This window comes from Theileria parva, chromosome 2, assembly GCF_000165365.1.
Source record: "Theileria parva strain Muguga chromosome 2, complete sequence, whole genome shotgun sequence".
Taxonomy (NCBI): Eukaryota; Apicomplexa; class Aconoidasida; order Piroplasmida; family Theileriidae; genus Theileria; species Theileria parva.
Window position 1 is genome coordinate 1,646,980 of NC_007345.1, and position 20,042 is coordinate 1,667,021.

A 20,042-nucleotide genomic window follows, 5' to 3' on the forward strand; every position below is an offset into this window, starting at 1 on the left:
GAATTATACTTTAACAACGCTATATGTTTAAAATTACTTCAAACGAGTTAAAAATTGAAAAAATTAAAGTTAAGTTAAAATTAGGAAATTAATTAAATACAATAAAAAGGTTAAAAAATGAAGAAAAAGGTGCAATAAGGTTGTAAAATTGAGAAGTCTGATGTCGTGTAGAGGGATGGAATTATACCAAATTATTATTGCTTAAGCAGAGACAAGCATTTAAAAAGTGTAAAAACTCAGATGAAACATAAGTTTCTGAATTATTTGTTGAGTTGTGAGGTTTGGAAACACTCCATCTAAAAATGTCAAGAGGTATTAAAAAATTATTCTTTTCGCAAATAGTTGAAATCGTATCTCCATCACTTATTTTTATCCAATCTTCAATAATCTTACAACACCTTCCCAAAAGAATTATAAAATCGGTGAAACACACACCCTCAGTACCCTTTGCCACCTCAGCAAACAGCTTGTTTATCATTTTTTTACTTTCCAATTTACTTTTAACTTCATCTGTATTATCAGTATCATTAATGTTGTTATTATTATCCTGAGTTTTGACGGTGAATACTGTGATAATATTTGTGATTCCTGTAAATTTGCAAAATTTCCTCCAATCCCTTTTAGTTATACACTTTTTTGCCAAATTTCCACCTTTTGCTCTTTTAAACAATTTTATTATTAATGCTAATTCAGGTTTAAATAAATTGGTATTGATTTCATCCCAGTCTTCAAACTTATAACTATTTTTATCATATTCTGAATCACCATTTAAGGTTATATTGACAATTTTAAGTGCTTCTGTGATTAGAGGCACTTTTATCATCAAGTCTACTTCATCATCTTTAAACCCTTTTCCATCAAAATAGCTCGTTTTCAAACTAGGACAACAGTTAACTTCCAATAGCCAAACACGCCCATAAACATCAATCATTACATCTAACCCAAATATTTGAAAGTTATCAATTTTATCATTCATTTTAAAATTTACTTGACCATTTCCTGGTGTATTCATATGTGTGGTCATTTGTGTGTTGAGATACATATCTGGGTAAATGGTTTGTATGGTGATGGATCCGATGTTCATAATTTGTGACCAGATATTTTGTTCATTATATCCTTCCAACTCAAGACTTTTTAGAACTGATTTTAGTGGTCTTTTACTGTTATTTTCATCCTCTGGATCTCCTCTATGATACTTTGCAACATTTGCTTTGTTTATATTGTAGTTAGTTAAGTGAATGAAATTGTTATTACTATTAATTATTGAGGGATATTCATAGTTTTCAGTGCAAAATCTAACCAAAGAATTCTTGAATATAAAACCTTTAATTCCTGGGTAACTAGTACTAACTTTATCACATTTTCCAGACCCAATCAGTAATAGGTATAGACGAATGTCAAATTTTTTACCCCTTATTAAAAGTGGTATTGAAACATATTCCTGAGCAGTATAGTCCACCAACATCTCCTCACTAATGTCCTCGGGAACAGTTACGACCCTAACACCCTGGCCCATTGAACCATTTGAAGGTTTAAATATCAATGGAACATTATTTTCAACTAACTTTAGTACTTTTTTAAAATCATCCGGTAACCTATAACTCCTCGGCCAATATCTTACATTACTATCATGTGAGTTATTAGTATCATTACCACTATTGGAATTATCAATAGTAGTATTAAGTAGTTTGTGTCTTGAGTAAACTTCTAATAAATCGTAGAAATTGCTTTTTTTAGTAATTTCTTGAATTCCCGGAAACCTGTTAACGGCGATTTTAGAATAAGTTACACGTTTATTGTTGGAAATGAGTTCATGAAGTTGTTGAGAAGTGACTGAGTAACCAAGCCAGTAAATGTCCCCAATATTATAATTATTACTTTTCCATCTAAGAGACTTTAAACACAGTGTTAAAAGGGAGAAATCACTCCTAGATTCTGAAAGATTTATAACTGGCTTCCCAAGGTAACCTCTTCCATTTAAACTTTTTGCCTTTGAGCTCTTCTGAGTATCGGTTTTAGATTTTGACCCTGAATCAGATTTAACACACCGTTCCTTTAATTTACTTATTTGATTAAGCCTAAGTTTTAGAAGTCTATCTAAACTATTTTCATTTTTAATCCTACAACATTCCCTTAAGGTACTGAATTTTACAGATTCTTCAAGTTTATTTAAGTTTTTACTTGGATTTATTTTACCATTTGACCTTTCAGGAATTTTAGATAAAAGGCCTAAAATCTCATTTATGTAATTTAGAGCTTCTGAATCATCATTTTGAGTCTCAAGAGATATAGTCTCAAATTCATGTGAATCAGTACTTCTAGTAGAATCTTGGGATATATGATCAGTTAAAACAGTTGATTTAGTTTTAAAATTTCTAAAATCCTTTTCTGGAAAATATCCACTAGATGTGTAAGACCCTTGTGAATTGTTTTTAATTTTTTCTCCGTTTTTCCAATCGCCACTATGTTCGAAAAAATTCATTTATTTTCAACACTATTTAGTACTATTATTAACTATTATGATAGTATTAGTATATAGAGTATATCAACTTTAATTATTTGCCACTTTCTAACATGATTCAGAGGATTCCTCATAAATCCTTTTTCAACACACTAGGATGTATGTAAATTGTAGAAAATAACTTCAGGTTTCCAAATTGTGGATTATGGACTATTTAAGGGATAAATCCTTAAGACGACTAGATGATTTTTTAGAAAAATTAAACAACTTTATTCTTCAAAATGACGATGATAACCAATTGAGTCAAGAGAATACATCTGAATATGTACCATATTTGATTGTAAAGTATGTGATTTCCATCTGCAATGGAGAAGATTTTGAACCTAGTTCTGATTCCTCTAATGAAAAAATTGAGGAGTCTTATGAGAGTCAAAAACTCGTTGAATTTGACTGTAATGAATTTTACACCTCCCGAATGAGCCTAGTTTTGAAGAATTTTACATCTTCTAACCTTTCTCTTGAAACTTTTTTCGACAACAACTCTCAATTCTACTGCCATACCTCCAGTAGTAGTACTAATAACACTGATAAGTCAAACAACTCAGTTAATCCTGTATCATACGTTATTTATTCAAAAAAAGAAGTTTCAGGATTATTAAAATCTGGTCATTGTAAACTTGCAGTTGATTTAATAGGTGATGTTCCATTAAGTGATAAGGGTGTTGGAATTAACTATTTAAAACATGGGAAACTAGTTTTGAAAAGGTTTACTTTTTTACTTAATCGCGTTTGTCCGCTGAGACCAGAGCTTCATATTAACTACATTAAATCTCATTTATCGCAAGACAAGGAAATGCTGAAGATGATTGATCTTGCATACCTAGACTCCTCAAGGCCCTGGATCATGTACTGGTCACTACACTCACTACTATTACTTCGCCATGATATACAATCTTACAAACAAAGGTTTCTTAATAATATATAGCAGTAGTTAGTGTATATAATAGCATTAGAATAGTATATATATATATAATACCCCTATTTGTGATGAAAAATGTAATAGAAGTCTGAATAGTATAATGAAGTGTTGGGATAATGAGTTTGGAGGATTTGGTGGAGGCGAGTATCAGAGAGCTCACGTGGCAACAACCTATGCAGCTCTGTGTGTTTTAAAGATGTTTAACTCTGTTCACATGGTTGATGTAGAGTTGTTGTACTCCTTTTTGATGGATATGAAATCTTCGGATGGGTCGTTTTCAGCCACATACGGAGGTGAACGTGATACCAGGAGTACTTACTGTGCCATAGCAAGTGCTTATATGGCCGGAAATTTAACTGAAGAACTTACTGAGAATACGCTAGAGTATATTATTAGCTGTCAGACCTATGAAGGCGGATTATCATCTGAACCTTATTTAGAAGCTCATGCAGGTTATACTTACTGTGGTCTAGCCTGTATTGCTATCATTATCACCAATACCCTTAACACTGGTAATTATAACACTGGTGATAGTAGTGATACAGTTAGTAATGTGAAGAATAAGTTAGATTTAATGAAAGTGTATGAATGGTGTGTTAATAGACTGACACCTCAATTCGGATTTCAAGGTAGACCTCATAAACTTGTTGATTCATGCTATTCTTTTTGGGTAGGATCATCAATACTTATTATTGAACAACTATTTAATCAACTTGATAAATTTTACGGTCAAAATGATACGACATTTTATAATCGAGGTGATAGAAAATTGTATGAAGAACTTTTGAAGTGTTATCTATTGGTGGTTGCTCAGACTGGTAAGGGATTTCGAGATAAGCCTGGCAAACCTTCAGATCTTTACCACACCTGCTACTCACTCTCATATCTTAACCTAATTGACAACAATCTGCCACATGACATTTTACTCAATCTTACCACTTAATGTTATAATAGTGTATATTATGTATAGTATGAGTATATTAGTTTTTGTTAATTTTGTTGATCAGAGATTCGTGCAAGAAACATTAAATTCTGATGAAGTCTTGTGATGTTCCTATAAATATATAATTGGCTCAATAAGAATAGATTGTTGGTAGATAAATAACAGTTGAGATTAGAACTAACGACATGATTTCTGAATCATCAAGCGAATCTGAATCATTTATAGTTGTTAAAATGGAGAAATTCTGATTAAGAATTGAGTCAACATGTTCCGAATTGATTTTGGGAGGCCTGTCGTTGAATTTGTTCCTAAGCTCCTTAGGCTCAGGAATAGTGGAAAAATTGGAAGATTGAGAACCATATTCACGCTTCAGATTGGGAATATGATCACGCGGTTCCTGACTTTTAGTGTCAAGATTTTGGAATCCAGGTTTAAGACCTTCCGGTTGATTTTGTGTAGGTGACTGCCTAACAGGGCGAGCGTACCGATGTGATTGAACCTGGCTCCCAGGATTCTGAGAACTCATATAAGGGTAATTAGGATCAGGGTTTCCCCTCCTACTCATTATGTAACCGTAAATATTCGCATTTTTAAATAAAATTACTTTTTAAAAACAGATTATTCACAACAATCACATAATTTACAAAAACAAAGATAAAATAAGAATGAATTGAAGATAAATTAATGATAATTAAAAAATATATTTGTGAAGAAAATTAAAACTGGCATTTGTTTTACACTATTTTAAATTTTAACCACAATTTACAATAATTTACAAAGTTTACAACAATTCTCAAAAACTGTGTAAATAATTAAAAAACACCATCTTCTAACTTGATTATTGAATTTTAAAGCAATTTGTGTGGAAAAGTATAAATCTCAAGTTTCAACTTCTTAATGGATATTATGCCTGAATATTACTGATGATGGAGGTTGAGAGGTTGAGTTCAAGGAACTCATCAAGGCTTAGAGAGTCATTTTTATCAGTATCTGATATGATAAACTCATCTATAATCTTATCGTATAGTGTGTTTTGAGACTTTAGAAGGTGAACGAATTGTAGTTCACGGTCTTTTTCTAGGCCAGATTTGCCATAGCTATCAACTGCACTAATGACGTCATTAACGAAATCGTTCATATCAATTGAACCCTTTGTAAACTCCTCAAAAGAGACCTCACCATCATTGTCGAAATCGAAGGAAATAAACTTTCCTAAAGCCGTCAGTGATTCCCTCAGCTTCCCCTTCATCAACTCTATCCCACTTCCTTTGACAACATTTGATTGAGTAAGATTAGTTAGGATTAAGTTGTGTAAGAATTTGACTGTGAATTTTACTCCCAAATTTCCAACATTAAAAAGTCTCTTTTTAATCTCCAAATTTATGAAAAACGAGCCTAACCTACGGGTGATAAAATCCACAAAAACTCGTGAATCCAAATCATCAAACTCATTTAACAAGCTGTTATTCTTCTTATCCTTGGAATTTTTCATTGAGGAATTCGGTTTATCCCAGTGATTAGTCATATCTGAGTATGAAGACTCGATGATGCCATCGTAGAGCTTGAAATTATCAAAGGAATATGTTAAAAGAAGTTGTAAAGCGCTGAGGAAAACGCTAAGGAAGGTGAATCTGTTAATTTCAGGCTCGAGTGAGGAGAAGTTTATCCCTCCAAATCCAATTTTTCGCATGTGTAAAAGGGCGGCCGAGGACTCGGGAAATGACAAAAATAACCTATGAACGGACTCCTGAATTGTGCCGAAACTCTCAGCAATTAGACTCGGAAACGCTGTTTCAACCAGTAACCTAAACGGGTCATCACTAGATGATAAAATATCACTCGTCACCAGTAGATTTAACCCACCACTGGATCCTACTCGTTTTCTATCACACCCCGATCTACCTTTTGATTTCATATCCCCATCTTTAATAGTGTTTGTAGTAGTATTATTGTTACTGGTATTATTAGTGTTAATGGTGATATGATCGTGATATGATGAGATTGAGTTTAAAACTTTGTACATGATTTCATTTTTGTTTAAAGAGTGTGAAAGAAGTTTAACGTGCTTGAGTTTCCCAGAGTAAGGAAGTTTCCTTAGAAGTGATGATACATTTAGCCATAAAACTAATTCTCTATCATACTGAACATTAGTACCAACATGACCATTTCTATGATTTTGTTGGATTAAATCTGAATTTTCAAGTGAATCTGAAATTATAGGACAAAGATCATCCAGAAGCCTAATTTTAGGCTTGTTTTCTCGAGTTTTATAATCACTGCACATTTTCAATATTAAGTATAGTGAAGAAGGAGTGGAAGAATCTGTGTTAATTACCACATTATCAGTCTGTTTTGTGGTTGAAATTACTACAGGTAGGCTGATTTCGCCCGAATCCCGAGTCTCTTTCCCCCTAAAAAACATCAGCTCATCTTCTAGGGGAACTGCCGGACAAACTATCCTGCCCAGTCCATCCATGCTCTCATTGTTACAAATCCCGTTATAAATAAACTTCGATACTCTTAACTCGTTTAGCTTTAGTACATTTGAGAACCAAAATAGCAGGAACAGAACCAGTGGAGTTAGAACCCGAGCCGCCAGACCCAGCGATTTCGATAACTTTTTAAACGATATCATATAGATATTACTTTTACAACATTAGAGCTTTTTTATAACATTTCTTTCCTATACTATAACTTATAGTACTAGTTATAGTATTATTATACTACAAGACCATTATATTATTATTATGTTAATAACTATATCATATTATTAGCATTGGTATAGTTAAGGATGTGTAATAAGTTTGAGGTGATGGATAAAGGAGTTAATATAGGAAAAGTTGGTTTAGCTAGATATGGGATTTGGAATGCACTTGGTGCGCTGTGGTCCAGTAAAAAGCTGTCGTTCCATAATTTGGTGATTTAATTTAATAAAATGGTTTTCAGTAAATTTTAGGCCAAATTTGCAGGAATTAGGGCTGTTTTGTCTACCATCATGGCATTTACACATGCGCTTACACATTTCAGTTAAAGGACCTCAATTCAACTCAAATTGTAAATTCAAAATTAATAAATTATACAGTAACTGACTGGGAGCAGAAGATGATATTAGGACCCAAAATTCAGAAAATTCCATACACATTTGATTTCAACCATTTATATAATTGATAACCATAAAATAATTATTTATCATAATTATGTGAAAATATAATAGTTCTTGGAATTTTTAACAATAAATGAAGCGAAACTGATAATGTTAAATTTATATATACAAAAGAAGGTTTGGAATCCCATAATATAATCTTCCAATATAGGGAAAACAATTTTAACTTTACACTTCATTTTATTATACCCTGAAATTTGTAAATTCGTTGTACATTTTTGATATATAATTTATTTCGTTGTGTATTATTTCCTCAATTTTAAATTTACAGCCTGCTTTTACCATATATCAAATTTTCTCAAATTATACATAATATATCCCTAAATTTACCCTTTAATCTAAGATATTTTTCATTTATTATAGTCCAAATTGGCTTTGTTTTAGTATAGTAGACTTAATGATTACAACTCGTTTATTGGTTGATATTGTAATGATTTAATGCATTCGGGAAACTGTGACTGTAAAGCTGAACATGAGTTGGCAACTACATTTGTGTGTTTGAGGGAGTGTTTGGACCTCCCAGCAATAAGAGTCTTTAACAGTACCACAGTAAGTTTTTATTTCCAAAAATATTCCAATGTTTAGGATCCGAATCTGGGAGGAATAGTTTTTAAGCGTTACGACGACCGTTTGAGTCCACCCGAGGTTGTAAGTGACTCAGTTGAAACTGAGTTACTGTTTACAGTACCGTTTTCACAACCCTGTGATGTGCATAATTTCTTAGTAGTAAACGAGAGTGAAGCTGTGTTAGAGCTTAAAATCTTTACTAATAGGCCTGACTTCGACTTTAGCGACGTTGAGGCCACTGTTCCGACCCTAACTTTATCCCTTCCTCCTGACTTTCACGGCTCATTCATCCATAATTTGAACTCAGTAAAGTTCAAAGGTGTTCAGGATTTAGCTCTGTACTTTCTCTCAAATAAAGGCCCGGTTAAACTCAGGTACATTGGCCTTAGAGGAAGACCACTTCAGCCTGTAAAAGGAGTTGTAGATGTAACTTACGAAGTGACACCAACTGCTGACTTCAACGAATCGCTTTCTGAAATTCAAAACTTCAAAATCATAGAATAGTCCATTAACACTACTGTTATTAAAACTAACAGCCAGGTCAAGTATTTTTCTGGGTCAAATGTGTTGGCATTGATTTCGAAATAGAGAAATGAGGATAATATGTGTACTAATATTTGTAGAGATAATTACTTGTTTTAATACCAATTCCATAGATTATAAACTGGCAAGATTTAGAGTTTATTCTAAGAACCCACCCTATGATAAGAAACGCAGGGAACAGAGAAGGTCAAAGAGGCTAAAACAGGTTCTGCCTGCGGAAAACATAGCACTTGAAATGAAGAATCAAGCTATGATTTCAAGAGCCCTAGTAATGCAAAACCAAATTTTTGGTCCAAGACTGTCTCAAGTACCTGGAGATGGAGGTAAAATCCCAGACCTCGAGGAATCTAGAGATAAATACACCCATGTCAAAAATTATTATTCTTCTTATTACAATACGTATATTGACAAAAACGCTCCTAGCACTGTAAACAAATTTAACACTACCACTAATACTGTTAATGATCTTGTTAATGCTGGTAATACGACTATGGCTACTTCTGTGGATACTGCTGATACTAATGATAATGATGTAAAGAAGGATAATTACGGAGAATTTTTTAATAACGAGGCGGAAACTATAAATAAAATATTAAAAGACCCAAATGCGACATTTGGTGAATTTGAGGGTCAGAAACCCGCTGTAAAAAGACCTTTTTATAAGGAATTTGAAGGGTTCCACCCAGATAGTAGTTATATTCGTGCGACTATGAAAAGAAGTATTGCGGCTTACAAAGACGATATTGAAGAAGACTATGAAGGTACGCAGTCCTATTGCGGACTGAAGTACGAGACATTACTCAGCCATTTGACCCCTGAGAACATGGAACTGGTAAGACAAATGGAAATCGAAGTAAAGCAAGGCGAACTCAGCCCTGATAATCCCATTTTAGATTTAGATATCGATACGAATGATGAAATGGATGATGAATTTTATCTAAACCAATGACACATAAATTAACACTATAATTTATTACTATACTATTACTGTATACTAAAATATATCAAAATTATATCAAAATTATATCAAAATTATATCAAAATTATGGGCAAAATGTAATAGAATTATAAAATATTATTTAAAGTTAAGTGTTGATTTTGAATGGTGAAAGTGTTAAAAAGTAAACTGATTCGAGATTAGAAACAGAGACGATACAGTTAAAGTTGTTTAAAGTCTCGAGAATAGAAAAAGCAGGTGAGTCTGGCATTGCAGCAAACACTTGAACGTTATCAACAGTGAATGAAGGAAGAGGTAAGCTGGTTTTAAAATCAAGAATTTGGGAAGTTAAATTCTTTTGAAACACTTTCAACAAGGACTGAAGTTCTACTTTGTCCCTCTTTTTAGGTAATGAAGATATGGATAAAACAGGTTCAGGGTTAAAGAATCTCATCTCGGGGTTAGAAACCTCCTTTAGAGGTTTTGGGCATTTGCCAAACCTCTGAAAAGCGAGATAAACATGAACTGTAAGTAAGTCAGTAAGCCTATTGTTATTTTCCAAGGATTGAATAAGTTTTTCAGGAGTAACAAAAACCTTAGTATTATTATCGACAAGGACAAAATCAGTCCGTAAAAGGGCAAAAATAGTCTCCTCTAAGGTCAAGTATAGGCTAGAATTGCTGAAACTCCTTCCAAGAGATAACCTGTGAAAAGTTGAGCCTTTATGATGGAAAACTATGGAATGATCATTATTCCAAACACCGAAAGCTGAAAATTGTTTAGCAATTTCAGGCTCAAAATAATCATTATGATCCATTTACTGATTAGGAATTTAACAAATTTTTATTTAGTGAATAATTTACAAAGTAACATTTTTAAAAATTAATAATATATTAAATATTACATTAAAAGATTGGTAGAATGCGATAGGATGTGTGAAAATTTATGAAGATGGATTGGTTTAAATTACAAGTTTACATCCACTGTGAAGTTTTGGAATCTAGGCCAAAAAAATGTTTAATAAATTTTAAAGATAAAATCGAGGTCATTTTTAACAAAATAATAAAATCAGGGGAATAAAAGTAAGTTTTAAGCAAAAAGGTGTAAAACCTGATACTTTAAAACTCTAACCTTACAATTAAAACTCACTTTTAATATCTCTTTTTACGTTTCGCCACTTTAAAACAACATCTTTTTCGAAAGTCATTTGTAAAAAGTTCTTCGGTGGCCTTTGCAAACATTTGACCCTTCAAACGACTTAAACTTTCCTTGCTGATTCCAATCCTCGAATCATCCGAGATTTCACTTGAACTTTTCCTTGTCTTTGAAGCCTCTATACTGTCCTTTTTCTTGTTTGACATTTTACTTACTAATGTTTCCAGGCCTAATTTTATTTTTTCCATGTTTCTCTCATGCTTTTCCCTTATCTCATCTTTGTCGAACTTCTCCTTCATCACATTCATAAATTTTTCAAATTTATCAGTAAAGTCCTCCTTTGTTAGTTTTTTCTTTTTAACAAATTTCTCCTTTTCCTCCTTTTCCTCCTCCAAAGAATCATCACTATCTGATTCTCCACTGTCTGTTTCCGTTTTAGCCCTATCAATCGGATCAACATCTTCATTTTCAGTCACATTTGTTCCAAAATTTAGTGTATTCTCAGTTAAATCAAATTCATACTCGTTGTTCTCTTTAACCGGCTCAGTTTTATCGTCTTTAGGCTCTTCCGCCATAAGGAAGGACCCAAGGTCGATATCAACCGTCGGACCAATTTTATCTTCCCCAGGTTTGCCTTCATTTCCCTCCAAATTTATGCTAAATTCTTTGTTCTTTTCATTTGTATCGGTTTTGTCAATATCTATAGTATTTCTTTTGGGAGGTTCGTAAACTACAAAATTTCTGGACCGGTTTGGCACTTTATCATCAACATCCAGATCCCCGATGTTTGTGTTAAATTCCCTCCTAGCGTTTAAATTTATGTTCTTTTTAGGGATTAAATCGTCCGTGTACGTGTTAATCCCCCTCAGTATTTGAATCTTTAACTCGGTCATTTCAAATGCCTATTTTAAGTGCCTGAACGGCATTTTATTTTATATTCAGATTTTAATTGTCAAAATCTGTCAAGATCTTTCATATAAACTTTTTTGCCCTGAAAATAATGGTTTCAAGGCCATTTTTAAATTTATTTACTTTATTTAGTTTTAATTCGCAGAGGTGAAATTACCTTAGAAATTTTTTTCTCCTCTATTTCCAACCATAATAAATAACACATTTGACTTAAAATAAACTTAAATTATGTATATAAACAGTGATAAACTATTAGTATCACATATTTAGTATATGATGTGGATATATATTAAATTTTAATGCTTGGTGTGATTGCCTTGTTGAGTTCAAACTCGTCAACATATGTTTGAAGTATTTTACTATCGTTGAGTTTTTCCTGGTAAGTCATTTTCCTTTGGAGAGTTACTAAATTATTAATCATGAGGTGAATTTGGGTGATTTTCTTTCCAGACTCATAGAGCCTCTTCATAAGGGCGGGAGTGGGGAAAACCTTGGCATTATGCATGTCATTAAGTATCTCCAAGGTTCTTTTAGCGGATCTTGAAAGTATTGCCATGTCCAGAGCCATGCATAGGAGTGTCTTTTTCGGTTCAATTTGAGTTTTAGCCTGACTCCAAAGAGTGAAAAAACGCCCAGGGTCCTTCATCTTAGGGCCAACCATCCTAAATAAAATCTATTAATTGTTAAAGAACATACCTTAAGAGTATGAAGTAAGTCATGTAATCAGGTGTTATGTTGAAAACTTGAAAACAGTTTAGGACGTCCATGGCGTATTCGTAGTAACCGCCGTTTTCATAAACTAAAATTACACTATTTAGTAACCTGACCAGTTTTCCTTTATCTGAATCTTCCGGAACCAAATCCTTATTTTCACTATTTTCAGAATTTAAAGCATTATTATAGTTGTACAGAGGAAGTAAAGATTGGACTATTGACCAGGTCTTGTTAATGTTATTGATCTTTTCATTTTCAGTCAGTTTTGACAGTTTCATTTGGGCTGCAAGAGTCTTGATGTACACATTATACATCTCCAAAGTAGGCTTTATTCCCATAGTACGAGCTTCTAAAATCACCTCCTTGGCCTTCCTCACATTGCCAACAGTACAACAACTCTAATCAAATGATATATTATATAATATATATATTCTTAATACTATTTATATAATATGTATAATATTGTTATAATTTGAAACCTGGAGTAGCAGAAGAAGTATGTGAGAATTGATTGGGTATTCCTGAGCTTTGATTTGGTTGTAGAACTGGAAACATTGATGAAAGTATTCCTTGCGATTTGAGAGACAGTTTATTAGCTCAATATAGGTGTAAATTGTGGGAAATTTGTTCATAGTTAGCATCTCCTGGTATAAATTTAAAGCCTTTTCAGCCTCTCTGGAATAACTACAGCTCTTAATCATAATGGTAAAGAGGACTTCGTCAGGCTCAATAAGTCGCCAAGTCCTCATGTAATTGAAAAGACTCCATGCGTCCTTGATGTGCTTCTCCTTTACAAGGCAGTCAATTAATACTGAAAAAACAACCAAATCGGCTTTTGTTCCCTCGTTTTCCATCTTCCTATATAGGGAAAATGCACTTGAAATATCACCAGAGTTAACATGAGTCTTAATCATAAGAGTGTATGTTCTCAAATCAGGTGTTAACAGGTCAGATCTTAGGCATAAAAATAAGTACCGTGATAACTTTGCGTTATTCGTCTTCATGCAACTGATGAGGCAGTTATTGTAGGCCTCTATTGAAAGCGGAATTTTAAGCCTCTTAATCTCAGAAAGGATTTCTAGGCATTGATCGGATAATCCTCGCAAAGCTCTTTCCTTAATAAGCAAATTCAACCGTTCAGGAACATCAACTCCACTCGATACAATAGAGTCGACAGTCTCATTTTTATATATTTCTAAGTTAGAATAGCGTCCATTGATATCAAACACACCTATATTTAATTACAATATTTAAAACACTAACCAGTTGAATTTATAGAAATGATTGTATCAGAAGTTGGTTCACTGGAATATACATCTAAATCTTCGGATATATCACTTAAAGGAGGTTTTAGGGGATCGGAAATGGAAGGATCTTTACTAATCCTTGAAAGTTGTTTTAAGGGACTTATAAGTGAATCTAAAAACGGATATCAATTTTAAAAAAACCTTTAGTTGTACATTTCGTTGTCCCTGAAACCTTTGAAGAATCAGTTAATTGATAATTAGAGTTAGTAGTTGGATGAATCTGGTTGGAATCCCCTTTAAAATCGTCTGGTGTTTGATTTCCTTGGACAGATTTTTCATTAATCCAATTATTTCCAAAGTTTTTATCATTTTTTAATCTGAATGATGGGTTATTGAAAGGATTTTGGGGGAAGTCCTGTTTATTAGAAGATGTGCGTGAGGACAAATCTCCAAAAATAGACTTTACAGTCAAAAATTGCGAATTTGGGCCGGATTCAGAGCCTAAAAGGGTTTATAACGTGAGTTTCTTAAATAAAAATTAAATGTATAAAAATTAATTAGGATTTTTGTGTAAAAGTTAAAAATAACGCCGAACTAGGAATCTTGAGGTTAAATCTATCATTTAGAATTTTTTCATATGGTAGTGGAATAGAAGTTGTAGGACGTTTTAACAATGATGGAATCTTCATAAATTAATGTGATTCCTTATCTAACTACTGATTATTGTGCTATGTGCAAGGTGTAAACAATAAAAATTGTATTTTTAAATTCCGATATTTTCACGGATTTAAGTTAAATTTATAGTTTTTAGTTGAATAATTATTAAAAGAGTTATATTAATTGTGGATAACATTAATTCCTACTACTAGTGATGTAATATGTTATAATACATTCAGAAATATTTAAAATTTTCATATTCGCAATTTGAGGACTTCCTCGTTTTTTATCAACTTTGAAATAGCATTGAATACCATTTAGACTCTTGATGTGAAATTACTATTATAAATTTTGACCTTAAATATGGTACAAATATTTGCACTTTTGTGAATTTTGAATTTTTGAGAAATGATAAAGTGAATGGTTAAATGTCAAAGTTTCATATCAAATATTTCATTTCTTCGAGCAAAAAGTGTGTTACGCTTGAAGTTGTAAAAACCCATACAATTATTTTTAACCTTGAGGGAAATTTTTTTGTATAAAATCCATCAAATAAAGTTTGAAGAAACCGGGTTTTGTTTTAAAAGTTTTTCGAACTAAGTTATTTGGTATTTGAAATATCATCTTCCATTCAAGATCTTGCAGGCTATAAAAGTACAATGTATCATTTATAAGAAGGCGAATGTTATTGGATACATTGTTAAAAGAAACATACTTGGGATATTTGTCTCCGTACAATCCAACATCATGTTTCCATACCAGTCTGTTGTCAAATCTTACTTCGACGCATTTGACACCTCGTTTAAATCTGTAAATAACTAGAGAAATATCATACTCAACATTATACTTGCTGGTATCATTTACACTAGTTGATTTATCATCATTGAGGGTCATAACCGTGAACCCAGGATAATAGGTTGCAAGGTTGTCTTTTGCGTTTATCCATTTTTCTTTGCCCCTTTGCCTGTAAAATATTCGATTCCCCTTATTGGTGTGTATTGTCACTTGTTTAGCTTGATCTGGAAATTTAATAGAAGTTTGAGCCACTACTTTTGTGGAAAACTCAGATGGATCATTAGAATTATCCCAAATAAGACGGGTTTGCTCCCTAACGGAACTGAACTTATAATCAAATTTAGCTGTAAATATTGTAAAATCACTGTATCCAGTATTGGAACAGAAATAGTATTCATAGTCAAACTGATCTGTACTTTCTCCGAAAGTTACATCCAGAGGAATTGCAGTACCAGCATTTAATGGAAATGGGAGAGTCATCGGCGTCCATATATAGTATATTTGTTTCCACTCTTTATTTTCTAGAGAGGAGTCAAGATAGGAACCATCACTGAACGAGATTCTGAAATCGTGAAGTTCCTTTTCTACTCTGTAATATTCATCAAAAGTAAATCTTAGAATATACGAAATAGAAGTGGGATAAAAAGAAGTAGTTACATAGTTCCCGTCGGAACTGATGTATTTTTCACCGTATTTCCAAACAGTATTGTTTTTATGTCTTATCTCAGTACATTTGGAATATGGACTGAGATTAAAAGTGTATGAATATTCGTATAGACAGTGAGGATTTAATATATAATTACTCGGGTCCAACTCAACCTCTTTACCATCTTTATCGGTTGTTAATAGTTGAACGTTTTCTGGAAATGTAACATCTTTCCACTTGGATTCTGTTAAATACCTTCTAAAAACCTTTTTACTACCGTCAAGCATAAAAATATTTACAGAAACCAGTAGTAAATTCTTTAAACTAAACACTGAAACTTGACTGGCACACTCGGCTAATGTTTTTGACTCCCAGATAACTACTGGGGAAACATAAGGAACTGAAACTACCACTTTGTCAAAGACTCGACCTAGCTTTGGGGTGTACGAAGACTGGCCTTTAGCCTTTTTATAGTAAAAATCAGCGGTATCCCTTTCAATGTCAAGGTCAAGTTTTACTGCTTTAAAGAATATACGTTCAGAAAAAAGATCCGTTAGTTCAGTTGGTTCTACACTTTGTGAAAGTTGTTCATACTCTTTCTCATTATCTTCTGGATGGTCTCCTGATGAATGCTGATCTTTAGAATGTTCGGATTTTCGTGTATCTTGGGAGTTATCGATAGTGGTATCATCAGAAGTTTGAACAACTCCTTCTACGGGGTTTCCACTAGTTGAGTCAAGACCTAAATCAGGTTTTTCAGGCTGTTTACATTCCCCAGTGGCTGGACCTTCGGAATCTCCTTTAGTTATAGCACCACAGAGCCGGGAAATTAATAAGGATAATAAAATCCATTTTGAGACTGAAAGTGTTCTCATAAAAATAATTAGATCTAAATTTTAATCGTTGCTCGAAATTTTGAAATCATAGTCTTAATTATGCTTTTAAATTTTTGAAACCAGCTAACACAGATTCTTACATGTTTTCTGCATGTTTTTTGCTGTTCTTTCAAAAGGTGTGTTTATGATCGGAATAACCCTGTTTAAATACAATTAAATTAATCCATAAGAATTAACATAATTCTTACCACTAATTATATTAATACTCTTTCCACTTAAATTTTGAACCGTTTTACCAAAGTTACCTTATATAAACCATAGATATTTTACAATATTTAAGTCAAATTAGTTACAAAATGTTAGTATTAAACGCTTTAGGTGCCTCTGGCACTAGAATATACTCGGTTTTGCCCTGGATTTGTGTATATTGATCCTGTGTTTGTCGTTTATCATCAGAACCAGGAGCCATTGAAATATACAGTTGGTTGGTATAATCAACCCCTATGATTGATCGTTTACTTGATCCCAGTGTTTATCTCCAATAAAGAAGTCAGAGTATGAACCGTCACTGAAAAATACTTTGAACCTGTGAGTTTCCGAATACGTTAAGTTAAATTCCCCCAAAAAAAGTCTTATAGTATATTTAATAGAAGTGGGATGTAAAGTGGAAATCTTGTACAATCCTCCAGAAATACAATAAGTGTAATTGTACTTCCAAACAATATCGTTTTTAAATCTTATCTCAGTGCAGTTAGCATCTGACTTAAAATCAAAGGTGTATTCGGATTTATATCCGATATCTAATTTTAATGTGTAATTACTTGGATCCAACTCAACTTCTTTACCATCTTTGTCTAGTGTGTAGAGTTTAAGATCTGGTGGAAAGGTAATATCCCTCCAAGTTCCCATGGGACGTCTTCCAAACACCTTTCTACCACCGCCAAGAATAGAAATGTCAATAAAAAGCATCATTGAATCTGTACTAAAAACTTTAACTTTAGTGGAACACTCACTCGGTAATTTGGGTTCCCATATGAGCATAGGAGAAACATAGGGAACTGATATTTCCACTTTATCAAACACTCTACCTAGTTTAGGAGTGTAAGTTGACCAGGGTACATCCTTTGTATAGTAAAAATCATAGGTATCCCTACTAACGTCCAGGTCAAGATGTACTGTTTTAAAGATTGTAGGTTGGGGAAAAGAGGTCTTTGGATCATCCAATGCATCAAAGAATTCAGACTCGTCGTCGTCAGAATCGCTAGGTGTTGGTTTGAATGTTGTAACTGTTGATCCTAAATCTTGTGACTGTTGTTCGGACCTTTCCACAGTATCTTCTGGTTGCTTTTCAGAATCTTCGGATTTTTGTGTATCTTGCGAGTTAGAGCCAGTGGCATCATCAGAATTTAAAACATCACCTTCTGTGGAATTTTCAGTGTTTGATTCAAGATTCGAATCAGATTGATAAAGCAGCTGATCTTCATTGTCGGATGAAACCTTAGATTCTATACCGGTTTGAGCACCACACACCAGGGTAAAGATTAAGCATAATAAAACCCATTTTGAGACTGAAAGTCTTCTCATAAAAAATAACTGTATCTAAATACTAATCATTAGAAATTTTCTAAATCACATCCTTAGTTATGGGATTATACATTCATAAGCTACAAATTCCAATTCTTACATGTTTACTGCATGTTGCTTAGTATTATTTAAAATGTGTGACTATAATCAATAAGTTCTTGTTTAAAGTCATTTAAATTAATCTCTAGAAATTAGCATAACTCCACGCATTAGTTATATTAATACTCTTGCTACCTAAGTTTTTCATCTTTTTACCGGAGTTGTTCATATAAAAATGAATTAATTGTTGTTAAAAGTATATTAACTTGGATCATCTTCGTTTTATGGTCGATTTCCTGCTTGAAGCTCTATCAGGAGATTTGTGTTTAGACTGCTTTGACCTTTCTCTGCTTCTACTGCGATTTCTAGACTTTTCCCTCAACTGGTCTCTATCCTTTGTCTTCCTTTTCTTTAGTCTTTCCTCAGCCTTTTCATACTTGTTTCTATCCTTCTGTTTATCCTTGGGGATTTCTGATAAAACACTTGAGTTAACTGATGTTTTACTTGTTTTCTGAGAAGGGGACCTCTTATCCGGATTCTTACCCATACCCAACACACTCTGGGATAGTGGTATGTTATGTGTTAATGGTGGTTTATTGAGTGGTAGAGGTGGTATATTGTGTGGTAATGAGGGTGGCGGAATGTTTGGTAGTACCATTGGGTTAAGATTGAGGAGTGTGAGTTTCTTGGCAAATGGATCTAGTTTAGTGTGTTTAGAAAAGGCCTTTAGGTGATTACTGGGGTCTGGTTGAGAGTCATTTGAGGAAAGTCGTTTCGTGTTGCCCATGATTGAAACCAGGTCCAAGTTGAACCATGGAAAAGTTTTTGAGACGAGATCATACTCCCCACTCTTGGCAAGTTCTTCTTGTTGACGTTCAAACTCAATTTCCACCAAATCCTGTTGTGAAATTGCATTAAAGTTAGTGTTCGAATATGGCTGTGAGAAATGACGACAAACTGACTTGGTGAATGGTTCTGAAACTATGCCTTCCCTGTACCTTTCACAACCTTTAAGCTGAGAAAAAACGTCAACAGTCATGGGTTCTGAACCTATCTGAGATTTATGGTTCAAAAAAGCGGTGCAAGATGAAATTTGTGAAAACTCAACAAAACCAACACCCAGAGGAGATCCGCTGTAGAAGTTGTACAAGACCTTGCAGTAAACCACGCCATCTGTAATCCCCTCAACATATGTTCTAAGTCCCGAATTATCTATCCAGGCTGGTAAATTCTTAACCAATACAAAAAACTCTATGTTACCCATTGGTAATCTCGATACCTCTCCAGACGTAGGAGCACCAACATAAAAACTGCGATCTACAACATATTTACAGAGTTATTCCCAGATATGGATACTACTTATATAATATTGCGGTAGATAATTGGTGTAATAATAGTATATAGCATAAAAAGAATAAAATGATACGTTTTCTATTAAATAATGGATGTTTCGTTGTTTTTTTAGGGGCAGTTTGTGCCTGGGCTGGGACGGCCTTTGAATCCAAGTCATCATCATTAACCACAAGCTGTAAATCATCATCCTCAGCAGACGACTCTTCTTTCTCATATAATTCCTACATCAATTTATTCATATTATTTATCAATTTATTATATTATTTGTCAATTTATAATAATTTGGTAACAATTTACAACAACTTGTTGGTATTTTGTAAATTTGTGATAGAGTGTGTGAATAAATGTAAATAATTTGGGAATTAGAGGAAATAATATTAAAATACATCTTTAGGTGCGGTGTAATCAGGTCCTGATTGTGAAGAATCCTCGAAGTTTTCGAGTCCTTCGTAGAGGTCGAAATCTCCCGTTTCGTCGGGATCCATTGTTTAAAATTATGTAATTACAAAGGAAA

At 33.2% G+C, this 20,042-nt stretch overlaps 12 protein-coding genes across 12 annotated transcripts; 3 read left to right on the forward strand and 9 right to left on the reverse strand.

Annotated features, from left to right (window-relative positions):
- Positions 1-181: 181 nt before the first annotated feature.
- On the reverse strand, positions 182-2,482 carry Ttll11 (Tubulin-tyrosine ligase family protein; the record flags this gene model as incomplete). The annotated part of the gene is made up of 1 exon (XM_760284.1): positions 182-2,482. One exon carries the CDS (start codon positions 2,480-2,482, stop codon positions 182-184), a length of 2,301 nt encoding a protein of 766 aa, XP_765377.1.
- Positions 2,483-2,504: 22 nt separating this feature from the next.
- FNTB (farnesyltransferase subunit beta) lies at positions 2,505-4,398 on the forward strand. The gene is made up of 2 exons (XM_760285.2): positions 2,505-3,427; positions 3,525-4,398. Exons 1-2 carry the CDS (start codon positions 2,667-2,669, stop codon positions 4,381-4,383), a joined length of 1,620 nt encoding a protein of 539 aa, XP_765378.1. The 5' UTR covers positions 2,505-2,666; the 3' UTR covers positions 4,384-4,398.
- A 17-nt stretch (positions 4,399-4,415) lies between these two features.
- TpMuguga_02g00811 (uncharacterized protein) lies at positions 4,416-5,201 on the reverse strand. The gene is made up of 2 exons (XM_760286.2): positions 4,547-5,201; positions 4,416-4,494 (listed from the first exon to the last, which is right to left on the reverse strand). Exons 1-2 carry the CDS (start codon positions 4,946-4,948, stop codon positions 4,444-4,446), a joined length of 453 nt encoding a protein of 150 aa, XP_765379.1. The 5' UTR covers positions 4,949-5,201; the 3' UTR covers positions 4,416-4,443.
- TpMuguga_02g00812 (putative integral membrane protein) lies at positions 5,202-7,018 on the reverse strand (the record flags this gene model as incomplete). The annotated part of the gene is made up of 1 exon (XM_760287.2): positions 5,202-7,018. One exon carries the CDS (start codon positions 7,016-7,018, stop codon positions 5,288-5,290), a length of 1,731 nt encoding a protein of 576 aa, XP_765380.1. The 3' UTR covers positions 5,202-5,287.
- Positions 7,019-7,736: 718 nt separating this feature from the next.
- Positions 7,737-8,617, forward strand: TpMuguga_02g00813 (PITH domain protein; the record flags this gene model as incomplete). Its single annotated transcript, XM_760288.2, has 2 exons — positions 7,737-8,095; positions 8,132-8,617. The coding sequence occupies exons 1-2, from the start codon at positions 7,985-7,987 to the stop codon at positions 8,615-8,617; spliced, it is 597 nt and encodes a 198-aa protein (XP_765381.1). The 5' UTR covers positions 7,737-7,984.
- An 88-nt stretch (positions 8,618-8,705) lies between these two features.
- Positions 8,706-9,605, forward strand: TpMuguga_02g00814 (uncharacterized protein; the record flags this gene model as incomplete). The annotated part of the gene is made up of 1 exon (XM_760289.1): positions 8,706-9,605. The coding sequence occupies one exon, from the start codon at positions 8,706-8,708 to the stop codon at positions 9,603-9,605; it is 900 nt and encodes a 299-aa protein (XP_765382.1).
- A 111-nt stretch (positions 9,606-9,716) lies between these two features.
- TpMuguga_02g00815 (uncharacterized protein) lies at positions 9,717-10,674 on the reverse strand. Its single transcript, XM_760290.2, has one exon. The coding sequence runs from the start codon at positions 10,408-10,410 to the stop codon at positions 9,742-9,744; it is 669 nt and encodes a 222-aa protein (XP_765383.1). The 5' UTR covers positions 10,411-10,674; the 3' UTR covers positions 9,717-9,741.
- A 70-nt stretch (positions 10,675-10,744) lies between these two features.
- Positions 10,745-11,641, reverse strand: TpMuguga_02g00816 (uncharacterized protein; the record flags this gene model as incomplete). The annotated part of the gene is made up of 1 exon (XM_760291.1): positions 10,745-11,641. The coding sequence occupies one exon, from the start codon at positions 11,639-11,641 to the stop codon at positions 10,745-10,747; it is 897 nt and encodes a 298-aa protein (XP_765384.1).
- A 288-nt stretch (positions 11,642-11,929) lies between these two features.
- TpMuguga_02g00817 (PPR repeat family protein) lies at positions 11,930-14,307 on the reverse strand (the record flags this gene model as incomplete). Its single annotated transcript, XM_760292.2, has 6 exons — positions 11,930-12,319; positions 12,354-12,769; positions 12,851-13,602; positions 13,635-13,790; positions 13,820-14,119; positions 14,214-14,307. 6 exons carry the CDS (start codon positions 14,305-14,307, stop codon positions 11,947-11,949), a joined length of 2,091 nt encoding a protein of 696 aa, XP_765385.1. The 3' UTR covers positions 11,930-11,946.
- Positions 14,308-14,727: 420 nt separating this feature from the next.
- On the reverse strand, positions 14,728-16,591 carry TpMuguga_02g00818 (uncharacterized protein; the record flags this gene model as incomplete). Its single annotated transcript, XM_760293.2, has 1 exon — positions 14,728-16,591. The coding sequence occupies one exon, from the start codon at positions 16,589-16,591 to the stop codon at positions 14,789-14,791; it is 1,803 nt and encodes a 600-aa protein (XP_765386.1). The 3' UTR covers positions 14,728-14,788.
- A 197-nt stretch (positions 16,592-16,788) lies between these two features.
- On the reverse strand, positions 16,789-18,136 carry TpMuguga_02g00819 (uncharacterized protein; the record flags this gene model as incomplete). Its single annotated transcript, XM_760294.2, has 1 exon — positions 16,789-18,136. One exon carries the CDS (start codon positions 18,134-18,136, stop codon positions 17,054-17,056), a length of 1,083 nt encoding a protein of 360 aa, XP_765387.1. The 3' UTR covers positions 16,789-17,053.
- A 310-nt stretch (positions 18,137-18,446) lies between these two features.
- Positions 18,447-20,013, reverse strand: TpMuguga_02g00820 (RNA recognition motif family protein; the record flags this gene model as incomplete). The annotated part of the gene is made up of 3 exons (XM_760295.1): positions 18,447-19,492; positions 19,602-19,749; positions 19,915-20,013. 3 exons carry the CDS (start codon positions 20,011-20,013, stop codon positions 18,447-18,449), a joined length of 1,293 nt encoding a protein of 430 aa, XP_765388.1.
- Between the last annotated feature and the right edge of the window lie 29 nt (positions 20,014-20,042).

Bases quoted from the DNA above. Each gene is read 5' to 3' on its own strand.
- FNTB (XM_760285.2), top strand. From the start codon at position 2,667: ATGGACTATTTAAGGGATAAATCCTTAAGACGACTAGATGATTTTTTA. The intron at 3,428-3,524 runs GTTTCTTAATAA...AAAATGTAATAG, and splicing joins ATACAATCTTACAAACAAAG to AAGTCTGAATAGTATAATGA.
- TpMuguga_02g00811 (XM_760286.2), bottom strand. From the start codon at position 4,948: ATGAGTAGGAGGGGAAACCCTGATCCTAATTACCCTTATATGAGTTCT. The intron at 4,495-4,546 runs GTTATTTATCTA...ATATATTTATAG, and splicing joins CGTTAGTTCTAATCTCAACT to GAACATCACAAGACTTCATC.
- TpMuguga_02g00815 (XM_760290.2), bottom strand. From the start codon at position 10,410: ATGGATCATAATGATTATTTTGAGCCTGAAATTGCTAAACAATTTTCA.